The sequence below is a fragment of the Engystomops pustulosus genome, chromosome 10 (genome assembly GCF_040894005.1).
Source record: "Engystomops pustulosus chromosome 10, aEngPut4.maternal, whole genome shotgun sequence".
Lineage (NCBI taxonomy): Eukaryota > Metazoa > Chordata > Amphibia > Anura > Leptodactylidae > Engystomops > Engystomops pustulosus.
In genome coordinates this window covers 98,080,158-98,093,202 of record NC_092420.1, presented here as the reverse complement: position 1 = coordinate 98,093,202, position 13,045 = coordinate 98,080,158, and the positions used below count along the sequence as shown (strand labels likewise).

At 39.5% G+C, this 13,045-nt stretch overlaps 2 protein-coding genes across 10 annotated transcripts in view; one reads left to right on the top strand and one right to left on the bottom strand.

The window, feature by feature from the left end:
* The window catches only part of LOC140104207 (uncharacterized), a 540,921-nt gene that overhangs the window by 217,592 nt on the left and 310,284 nt on the right, over nt 1-13,045 (top strand). The window lies entirely within an intron of this gene.
* Nucleotides 1-13,045, bottom strand: part of PDE4B (phosphodiesterase 4B) — a 302,693-nt gene that overhangs the window by 127,916 nt on the left and 161,732 nt on the right. The window contains exon 1 of one of the 5 annotated variants that reach the window (XM_072127638.1): nt 78-573. The exons of the other annotated variants lie outside the window; for them this stretch is intronic. Coding sequence (XP_071983739.1) covers nt 78-124 — 47 coding nt within the window. The 5' untranslated portion in view covers nt 125-573. Of the gene's footprint in view, nt 1-77; nt 574-13,045 lie in introns of those variants that run through there. 5 annotated transcript variants of the gene reach the window in all.

The following is a 13,045-nucleotide window of genomic DNA, read 5'->3' as shown; positions in this document are numbered from 1 at the left end:
CACGGCAAACTCTGCATTAACAATCTCAGCTCTGCTACATCTCAAACTTTTTCTTAAGTGCAATAAAAGGAACGTACCATATCCACGAGTGACGCCGACTCGGAAAATCTTTAACCGTCAGCATGGTGAAGGCGCTGTGACACTGTCTGTGTATTTGCGTCCCATACAGGGGGGTAGTTATCACTCTACGTCCTGCCCCCCCACACCACCGCCACCCAACCCAGTGCAACGAATCTTCAGCTCCGAGCAGGCGATGACCATTCACAGCAAACCCTAAAGTGCTGCCGGCGCTCCAAAAATGTGCAATTTCTCCAGCTAAAACAGAAGGATCTGGAGTCCCGTCTCTAATCTGTTCAGCAGAAAATCCTTTGCTGTTGACCGGTTAAGGAGTTTAAAGAAGAATTCCGGATTCTGTTTTCAGACAAAGCCTTTGTTTCTTTTTCCAGGTACAAGCCTTAAAAGTAAAGAGCAAGACATATTTTGAGGTCCTCTGCCAAAGTCCACATGACTAAGATTAGTCAAGTAAAATTTCATTTCTTCACTCCGCATCATGTCAGGAGCTGCCGTACGTCCTGTTTGACTAGTTCTAGATTGTTTAACCTATTGAATGAAAACTCAGGAACACCTAACACGTCAGATCACATTTCCTGAATGACAAAACCTATAGCACAACCACAGTGAACGCCAAAGGACTCCCCGGGCTCTCGTCACTGCCTAAGCCACGGCGAAAGCAAACAGAAAACTATCTGCTGAAATGCGATTAGCCATTGCAAAAGGACTTTCATTTTAAGTGCCTTTATGTAACCCTTTCACTGCCTTGTATTATTAGTAAGAACTTACAGTAACAGGGCGGGTACAGTACCTATAGCAATGACAAGGTAAAACTTAGATGTAGATAATTAAAGTAAAAATATAGTGACTGTAATGTACTATATGCTATAATACCGCCCCCTATGTACAGGAATATAACTACTATAATACTGCCCCCTATGTACAGGAATATAACTACTATAATACTGCCCCCTATGTACAGGAATATAACTACTATAATACTGCCCCCCTATGTACAAGAATATAACTACTATAATACTGCTCCCTATGTACAAGAATATAACTACTATAATATTGCCCCCTATGTACAGGAATATAACTACTATAATACTGTCCCCTATGTACAGGAATATATCTACTATAATACTGCCCCCTATGTATAAGAATATAACTACTATAATACTACCGCCTATGTATAAGAATATAACTACTATAATACTGCCCCCTATGTACAGGAATATAACTACTATAATACTGCCTCCTATGTACAGGAATATAACTACTATAATACTGCCCCCTATGTACAAGAATATAACTACTATAATACTGCCCCCTATGTACAAGAATATAACTACTATAATACTGCCCCCTATGTACAAGAATATAACTACTATAATACTGCCCCCTATGTACAGGAATATAACTACTATAATACTGCCTCCTATGTACAGGAATATAACTACTATAATACTGCCCCCTATGTACAAGAATATAACTAATATAATACTGCCCCTATGTACAGGAATATAACTACTATAATACTGCCCCCTATGTACAAGAATATAACTACTATAATACTGCCCCTATGTACAAGAATATAACTACTATAATACTGCCCCTATGTACAGGAATATAACTACTATAATACTGCCCCCTATGTACAAGAATATAACTACTATAATACTGCCCCCTATGTACAGGAATATAACTACTATAATACTGCCCCCTATGTACAAGAATATAACTACTATAATACTGCCCCCTATGTACAAGAATATAACTACTATAATACTGCCCCTATGTACAGGAATATAACTACTATAATACTGCCCCCTATGTACAAGAATATAACTACTATAATACTGCCTCCTATGTACAGGAATATAACTACTATAATACTGCCCCCTATGTACAAGAATATAACTACCATAATACTGCCCCCTATGTACAGGAATATAACTACTATAATACTGCCACCTATGTACAAGAATATAACTACTATAATACTGCCCACTATGTACAGGAATATAACTACTATAATACTGCCACCTATGTACAAGAATATAACTACCATAATACTGCCCCCTATGTACAGGAATATAACTACTATAATACTGCCACCTATGTACAAGAATATAACTACTATAATACTGCCCCCTATGTACAGGAATATAACTACTATAATACTGCCCTCTATGTACAGGAATATAACTACCATAATACTGCCCCCTATGTACAGGAATATAACTACTATAATACTGCCCCCTATGTATAAGAATATAACTATTATAATACTGCCCCCTATGTACAGGAATATAACTACTATAATACTGCCCTCTATGTACAAGAATATAACTACTATAATACTGCCCCTATGTACAGGAATATAACTACTATAATACTGCCCCCTATGTACAAGAATAGAACTACTATAATACTGCCCCCCATGTACAGGAATATAACTACTATAATACTGCTCCTATGTACAAGAATATAACTACTATAATACTGCTCCCTATGTACAAGAATATAACTACTATAATGCTGCCCCTTATGTACAAGAATATAACTACTATAATACTGCCCCCTATGTACAAGAATATAACTACTATAATATTGCCCCCTATGTACAGGAATATAACTACTATAATACTGTCCCCTATGTACAGGAATATATCTACTATAATACTGCCCCCTATGTATAAGAATATAACTACTATAATACTACCGCCTATGTATAAGAATATAACTACTATAATACTGCCCCCTATGTACAAGAATAGAACTACTATAATACTGCCTTCTATGTACAGGAATATAACTACTATAATACTGCCCCTATGTAGAAGAATATAACTACTATAATACTGCCTCCTATGTACAAGAATATAACTACTATAATACTGCCCCCTATGTACAGGAATATAACTACTATAATACTGCTCCTATGTACAAGAATATAACTACTATAATACTGCTCCCTATGTACAAGAATATAACTACTATAATACTGCCCCTATGTACAAGAATATAATTACTATAATACTGCCCCCTATGTACAGGAATATAACTACTATAATACTGCCCCCTATGTACAAGAATATAACTACTATAATACTGCCCTCTATGTACAAGAATATAACTACTATAATACTGCCCTCTATGTACAAGAATATAACTACTATAATACTGCCCCCTATGTACAAGAATATAACTACTATAATACTGCCCCCTATGTACAGGAATATAACTACTATAATACTACCCCCTATGTACAGGAATATAACTACTATAATACTGCCCCCTATGTACAAGAATATAACTACTATATTACTGCCCACTATGTACAGGAATATAACTACTATAATACTGCCTCCTATGTACAAGAATATAACTACTATAATACTGCCCCCTATGTACAAGAATATAACTACTATAATACTTCCCCCTATGTACAAGAATATAACTACTATAATACTGCCCCCTATGTACAAGAATATAACTACTATAATACTGCCCCTATGTACAAGAATATAACTACTATAATACTGCCTCCTATGTACAAGAATATAACTACTATAATACTGCCCTCTATGTACAAGAATATAACTACTACAATACTGCCCCTATGTACAGGAATATAACTACTATAATACTGCCCCCTATGTACAGGAATATAACTACTATAATACTGCCCCCTATGTACAAGAATATAACTACTATAATACTGCCTCCTATGTACAGGAATATAACTACTATAATACTGCCCCCTATATACAAGAATATAACTACTATAATACTGCCCCCTATGTACAAGAATATAACTACTATAATACTGCCTCCTATGTACAGGAATATAACTACTATAATACTGCCCCCTATGTACAAGAATATAACTACTATAATACTGCCCCCTATGTACAAGAATATAACTACTATAATACTGCCCCCTATGTACAAGAATATAACTACTATAATACTGCCCACTATGTACAGGAATATAACTACTATAATACTGCCCCCTATGTACAAGAATATAACTACTATAATACTGCCCCCTATGTACAGAAATATAACTACTGTAATACTGCCCCCTATGTACAAGAATATAACTACTATAATACTGTCCCCTATGTACAAGAATATAACTACTATAATACTGCCCCTATGTACAAGAATATAACTACTATAATACTGCCCCCTATGTACAAGAATATAACTACTATAATACTGCCCCCTATGTACAGGAATATAACTACTATAATACTGCTCCCTATGTACAAGAATATAACTACTATAATACTGCCCCTATGTACAGGAATATAACTACTATAATACTGCCCCTATGTACAGGAATATAACTACTATAATACTGCCCCCTATATACAAGAATATAACTACTATAATACTGCCCCCTATGTACAAGAATATAACTACTATAATACTGCCTCCTATGTACAGGAATATAACTACTATAATACTGCCCCCTATGTACAAGAATATAACTACTATAATACTGCCCCCTATGTACAAGAATATAACTACTATAATACTGCCCACTATGTACAGGAATATAACTACTATAATACTGCGCCCTATGTACAAGAATATAACTACTATAATACTGCCCCCTATGTACAGGAATATAACTACTATAATACTGCCCCCTATGTACAGGAATATAACTACTATAATACTACCCCCTATGTACAAGAATATAACTACTATAATACTGCCCCTATGTACAGGAATATAACTACTATAATACTGCCCCTATGTACAGGAATATAACTACTATAATACTGCCCCCTATGTACAAGAATGTAACTACTATAATACTATCCCCTATGTACAGGAATATAACTACTATAATACTGCCCACTATGTACATTAGTAAGATTGTATACTTTAAAGGTGTTTCAGAAGTATTGCTATTGCCACCAACCTTCGCCCCATACAGAGAAGCTATGGAGTTAATGAGATGCTTTAGGATTAGATTTTGGTTACAGGTAGCCCCCCCTGTATGCTGTAGTGTCAGTGACGTCAGGTGGATATGACTGTATTTCCTGCCCCTCTGGGGTGAGACATATAGAGAAAAATATTTTATTCCTAGAAACAGATATCTGACAGTGATGCGCATGAGAGGTGACACACAGATGTGTAGCTGTGACGGGGGGGGGGGGGGGGGGGGGGTAGAGGTAGGTGCCCAGGGATTTAGCATTTTGAGTATTTATAGTGAGGAATATGTTGCCGCTTTATACAGTATTTTTATCATTTACATACTAATGAGATTATCTTTGAGAGTAACAGAACTTCGTTCGCTATCCCTAGAACCGTGATGGTTGGTAAAGCGCATATTTGTGTGTCTGTGCAGTGATATCTGCACATGGAATCCCTGGAGACTAGTGATGAGTGGATCCGGCATTCGGCTTGACCGCACAGCCTGGACATATTGCCGGACGAACAGCCAATCCGGCAAACTGACACCTCTGGTGCCAGCCATGACTTTGATTGGCCAGGATTGTCCCCCGGCCAATCACAGTAATTGCCTGGGGGCATCAGTTTGCTGGATTGGATGTTTAGCCAATGGTCATACGTCCGCGTTGCATGGCCAAACCTGAACCCCTAATGGGATGTTCAGGTCCGCTCAGACATGTGAGACATACGGAAGGCAGACAGAGACATGAGCCAAGGAAAGAGTAGACAGCGTGTAAGACACAGGTCACAACCATAAAGATTGTCATGGTGGACTGAAACCGACATGACCCAAAAATTGAGAAAGAGAAATTCATAGATATAGTTCTATAGCCATAGCTATCAGAACTACTGCTGCATGCTACAGTAAGAGAACCAAGCTAACTGCATGGAGTTTGTACCAGTACCAAGCTTACTACATAGCTACAGGACCAGAACTAAGCTTAGTACATAGCTACAGGACCATAATTAAGCTTACTACATAGCTACAGGACCAGAACTAAGCTTACTACATAGCTACAGGACCAGAGCTCAGCTTACTACATAGCTACAGGACCAGAACTAAGCTTACTACATAGCTACAGAACCAGATATAAGCTTACTACATAACTACAGGACCAGAACTAAGCTTACTACATAGCTACAGGACCAGAGCTCAGCTTACTACATAGCTACAGGACCAGAACTAAGCTTACTACATAGCTACAGAACCAGATATAAGCTTACTACATAACTACAGGACCAGAACTAAGCTTACTACATAGCTACAGGACCAGAACTAAGCTTACTACATAGCTACCGGACCAGAACTAAGCTTACTACATAGCTACAGGACCAGAACTAAGCTTACTACATAGCTACAGGACCAGAACTAAGCTTACTACATAGCTACAGGACCAGAACTCAGCTTACTACATAGCTACAGGATCAGAACTAAGCTTACTACATAGCTACAGGACCAGAACTAAGCTTACTACATAAACACAGTACTAGAACCAAGCTAACTGCAAAGATACAGAAACATAACCCAACTTTTTACATAGATACAATATTCACAACAAGCTTCCTGCAATTAAAGGAACATACCATATCCACGAGTTATGACTTGAAAAATCTTTAACTGTGCGAAAAAGTGAATACATTGTGACACTTCTGAAGTCTATCTCTATGTACTATCCAAACACACTGCTTGGATATGGTACTAGAACCAAGGCTTACTTAATAGTTACAGTTGAAGTATCAAGTGTACTAATAACATAAGGTACAGGACCCAGCTCACTATGTAGATACACTTCTAGAACCAATCTTTCTGCATAGATATAGAACTGGAACTCAGCTTACTATGTATATCTATGAGACCAAGAACAAAGCTAAAACATAGACAGAGTACCAGAAACAAGATTACTTCATTTATTCAGTACCAGAACCGAGTTTACTATTAAGATACAGAAGCAGAAGCAAGCTAACTTCAAAGTTATAGAACCATAGCTAAGCTTCCTACATACCTACAGTACCAGAAACAAGCTTACTAAATAGATACAGAACCATAACCAAGCTTGCTACACACATACAGTACCAGAACCAAGCTTACTACCGCAGATAAAGAAACATGGTCAAGCTTACTACATAGATGCAGTATCAGAAACAAGCTTACTAAACAGATACAGAACCATAACCAAGCTTGCTACACAGATACAGCCAGGCTTACTACATAGCTACAGTACCGGAAAAAAGCTTATTATATAGATGAAGTACCAGAACCAAGCTTGCTACATAGATAGAGTACTAAGGTCAAGCTTACTACTGAAATACAGAACCAGCACCAAGCTTACTGCAGAAGTCAATGGGTGAAGAGTGGATGCATTCCAAAATTAGATTTCCCAATTGGGAGGAGGCACTCATTTTCCTTCTTAGAGACAGAAGGTTCCTCCTATTTTTGGACAATCTAGGCCAATAAGAATATAGGATAGACCTTCTCATGGGTTTAAGCTTGTGTCACTGGACTTCAGGAGAGGCTCATAATGACGGCTATATAAGTAGGCTAAAAGACAGACAACGCCCAGAAAGTAAACCAGCAGGTGTGCACAGAGGTCTATATAAGCTTTACACTGTCCTATCACCACCCCCCTCATATGTGCAGAGGTAAGTGTCATTGTGATAACCTCTCCTTATTACATCATCCTGTCAACACACAATGATAAAGACGATGATGTCATCAAGGGGGCGGAGACATATTACGACTCTGAGCTTTTCAGGATCCTAAAGGTAACAGGAGTGCACAGATAAGAAACCTGTCCATCAGAAATATTAGCCTTACGAATGTACTGCCTGGTTCTAATGGAAAGTACCAAATACTGCATGGGTTTAACTCAACATTGATGAATTTGCATGTGACCATTGTTCTGGATGGTAATATGCATCCACTGAATGTCACATTGAGCTTTCAGCAATTGACAGGGAGTGTTGTCATGGGGTCACTGGAGCAAAGCAGTTACAAGCTTCGGTGATTTCAAACTTAACAAAGAAAGATGGTAAGAAGAAATGTTTTGCAGATTGTATAGTTTGGATTTTGTACCTTAAATGGGCGTTCTGTCATTCAGAAAACATCCTCTGGATCCAGATTTTGTATAAAAATTAAAAAATAAAACTATTACCCCAATGCAGGGGCAAACCTAAACTTTCTGCTGCCCGAGACAAGCTATAGAATGGCAGCTGACTGCACCTCTGATGACAAATGTCGCTGCCTGAGGCAAGAGGCTCACCTCACCTCATGGCTAGTGCAGCCCTGTCCCAAGGAGCCCAGCAATCGGTCTACAGTCGGACCAGAGATGATGACATCACGCGCATGCTGCATTAAACCCATCACCAACCCTCAAACATTTCATGCAGATTTACTTACCCGGTCCCATCACGATCCCGCGGTGCGTTGTCTGACAAGGATTCCGGTCCGGCGCGATTCACTAACATCGTGCAAGTTCCTGCAGGTGTCGCTGATGCGCTGAGGTCCGCCGGAGTTCACCTTCTTCTTCCTGGTGCATGTGAGTGCTTGATCTTGTGACACAAATCTTTTTTTAAATTCTGCGTTTTGTCCTAATCCGTCCCCCCGATTTCTGTCAGGTGCAAGCCGGCGCCGATGCACCAAAATCCAATCGCGTGCGGCAAAATTCCGAAGGCATTTCGGTGCAAAATGGAAATGTTTGGGAAACCCGAGGAAAGTGCGGCGTTCATTCAAAAATTTGCCAAAACTTTTGGAATCCCCTTTAAGTTTTCTTTAAAGGCGGCACCAATGGTGTCACAGGTTTCTTACCTCATCCATAGAAACACCAAGCGACTGAACTAAACGTTTTACCAATCACATATCTTATTTCTATGCTTTAGCGTCTGTAATTTGTTACCATGGAGACACATACGTCTGTAAATGGCTGCATACACAGAACCTAATTAAAAAAATTTCCTTCCATTCTAAGTGCAAAGTATCATTGGAATAATACCAAGCGGTTACAAAAGTGTCCACACCCGTCCGGACAGCAATGTGCCGCAACACATAATAATACTTATTATAAAAGTGCACAATGCCATTATTTATTATACGATTAGGAGTCACTTCCATTGTTTCAGATCTGCAAATAACCACTAAGTGCAGAAATAGTCGTTTTACATGATATATTTGGCGGTGGGAGGGTTAACGGCTGCAATAAGATCCTCATGTGCGGCTTTTCTTTAGCGTGTTGTTTGCAGAGCTGTGAACAATATACACCCCCCCCCCCTATCCGTGACATAATCACGGGTTTTCCTTCCCCGTGACACACAAAATACAGTGTTCTATTGCTTCTATTTACATCTCCGTACAAGACACCAATTTAGCGCAATAGAATACAGGAAGCAGACGCTTGTATACAATGTTGCGGCACGGCGTATGTGGGCTATACTCGAATGGCTTGTCTCACATATACTGACCTTATAGCTATAGAAGTTACAGGGGATCACAGCATACAAACCACCCGGATGACACAGTGACCTGTAACCTGTGAGCAGTGCATTGTGGGAAGCTCGTTCTATGTGACAGAATGCAAAAATTGAAAGAGGGAAAACTGTGATGTAAAAAAGATAAATCACGTTCTATGTGGTACCGCAATGGGCACCTGCGCCATGCAAAACACATTCATATCCTGGAAACATGTATGAGGTTACAGAGGGTGGGCAGGGGTCTGTGTTATCTGCCAGATGGCACTTCATGGACTGCAATATGGTGCCCATGGTTAGAGGGTGGTGCCTTTGTACAATGTTCAGGTCCCTTCCATTATGTACATTATATGACTGTAGAGGGTAGTGCCCTTCCATTATGTACATTACATGGCTGTAGATGGTAGTGCCCTTCCATTATGTACATTATATGGCTGTAGAGGGTAGTGCCCTTCCATTATGTACATTATATGGTTGTAGAGGGTAGTGCCCTTCCATTATGTACATTATATGGCTGTAGAGGGTAGTGCTCTTCCATTATGTACATTATATGGCTGTAGAGGGTAGTGCTCTTCTATTATGTACATTATATGGCTGTAGAGGGTAGTGCCCTTCCATTATGTACATTATATGGCTGTAGATGGTAGTGCCCTTCCATTATGTACATTATATGGCTGTAGATGGTAGTGCCCTTCCATTATGTACATTATATGGCTGTAGAGGGTAGTGCCCTTCCATTATGTACATTATATGGCTGTAGAGGGTAGTGCTCTTCCATTATGTACATTATATGGCTGTAGAGGGTAGTGCTCTTCCATTATGTACATTATATGGCTGTAGAGGGTAGTGCCCTTCCATTATGTACATTATATGGCTGTAGATGGTAGTGCCCTTCCATTATGTACATTATATGGCTGTAGAGGGTAGTGCCCTTCCATTATGTACATTATATGGCTGTAGAGGGTAGTGCCCTTCCATTATGTACATTATATGGCTGTAGATGGTAGTGCCCTTCCATTATGTACATTATATGGCTGTAGATGGTAGTGCCCTTCCATTATGTACATTATATGGCTGTACAGGATAGTGCCCTTCCATAATGTACATTATATGGCTGTAGAGGGTAGTGCCCTTCCATTATGTACATTATATGGCTGTAGATGGTAGTGCCCTTCCATTATGTACATTATATGGCTGTAGAGGGTAGTGCTCTTCCATTATGTACATTATATGGCTGTAGATGGTAGTGCCCTTCCATTATGTACATTATATGGCTGTAGAGGGTAGTGCTCTTCCATTATGTACATTATATGGCTGTAGAGGGTAGTGCCCTTCCATTATGTACATTATATGGCTGTAGATGGTAGTGCCCCTCCATTATGTACATTATATGGCTGTAGAGGGTAGTGCTCTTCCATTATGTACATTATATGGCTGTAGATGGTAGTGCCCTTCCATTATGTACATTATATGGCTGTAGAGGGTAGTGCTCTTCTATTATGTACATTATATGGCTGTAGAGGGTAGTGCCCTTCCATTATGTACAATATATGGCTGTAGATGGTAGTGCCCTTCCATTATGTACATTATATGGCTGTAGAGGGTAGTGCCCTTCCATTATGTACATTATATGGCTGTAGAGGGTAGTGCCCTTCCATTATGTACATTATATGGCTGTAGAGGGTAGTGTCCTTCCATTATGTACATTATATGGCTGTAGAGGGTAGTGCCCTTCCATTATGTACATTATATGGCTATAGAGGGTAGTGCCCTTCCATTATGTACATTATATGGCTGTAGATGGTAGTGCCCTTCCATTATGTACATTATATGGCTATAGAGGGTAGTGCCCTTCCATTATGTACATTTTATGGCTGTAGAGGGTAGTGCCCTTCCATTATGTACAATATATGGCTGTAGATGGTAGTGCCCTTCCATTATGTACATTATATGGCTGTAGAGGGTAGTGCCCTTCCATTATGTACATTATATGGCTGTAGAGGGTAGTGCCCTTCCATTATGTACATTATATGGCTGTAGAGGGTAGTGTCCTTCCATTATGTACATTATATGGCTGTAGAGGGTAGTGCCCTTCCATTATGTACATTATATGGCTATAGAGGGTAGTGCCCTTCCATTATGTACATTATATGGCTGTAGATGGTAGTGCCCTTCCATTATGTACATTATATGGCTATAGAGGGTAGTGCCCTTCCATTATGTACATTTTATGGCTGTAGATGGTAGTGCCCTCCCATTATGTACATTATATGGCTGTAGAGGGTAGTGCCCTTCCATTATGTACATTATATGGCTGTAGAGGGTAGTGCCCTTCCATTATGTACATTATATGGCTATAGAGGGTAGTGCCCTTCCATTATGTACATTACATGGCTGTAGAGGGTAGTGTCCTTCCATTATGTACATTATATGGCTGTAGAGGGTAGTGTCCTTCCATTATGTACATTATATGGCTGTAGAGGGTAGTGTCCTTCCATTATGTACATTATATGGCTGTAGAGGGTAGTGCCCTTCCATTATGTACATTATATGGCTATAGAGGGTAGTGCCCTTCCATTATGTACATTACATGGCTGTAGAGGGTAGTGCCCTTCTATTATGTACATTATATGGCTGTAGAGGGTAGTGCCCTTCCATTATGTACATTATATGGCTGTAGAGGGTAGTGTCCTTCCATTATGTACATTATATGGCTGTAGGGGGTAGTGCCCTTCCATTATGTACATTATATGGCTGTAGAGGGTAGTGCCCTTCCATTATGTACATTATATGGCTGTAGAGGGTAGTGCCCTTCCATTATGTACATTATATGGCTGTAGATGGTGTTGCCCTCCTGGGAAGTTTAGGTTGTACTGTTGTACTTGGTAGAGACCTTCTAGGACATTACACCACATGGATGTAGGTGGTTGTTGTTCCTCTGCATAGGACTAATGCTAAAATACGATAATGCAATGAGAGGAATTTCACAATGGAAAATTTAAAAAAACCTGCAGCAGTGGTAATCCTGACCCCAGCAGATACAATACAGACATCCAATGCACAGACTCTAAGTCCTCTCTCCACCACCATTGCAACCATTACAACCAGTGCCACCATTACAACCAGTGCCACCATTACAAGCACTGCACATAGTTTTAATGGAGCAAGATCATAAATGCTTTTTAGCGTTCTGTGTATTACTCAGGATGCCTTACCAATAATATATGAGGTTTTGCTGGCAAAAAATTGGAAAATTATCAATGACAAATTATTTACACCCCACAAAATACCCAATAAGAATTTTGGGGAATTAGAACTGAAGATAAAATCAGCCACAGCTTCACGACTTGTTACATGAATATTCCAATTCTCATATAAAATTGGACGTTACAGAAAGGAAATTTTAAACAATTTCGGAAACAAAGTCAGAGAGTCCGGTCAGCGGGCAAGAAAACTGCGCTGTGTTCCTGCCAATTTAGACCTTGTGGTGTAATTTCTAAAAGATTAGGTAAAATGGAGGCATAGCGAGAGCCAGCGGGACGGTGTGAAACGACGC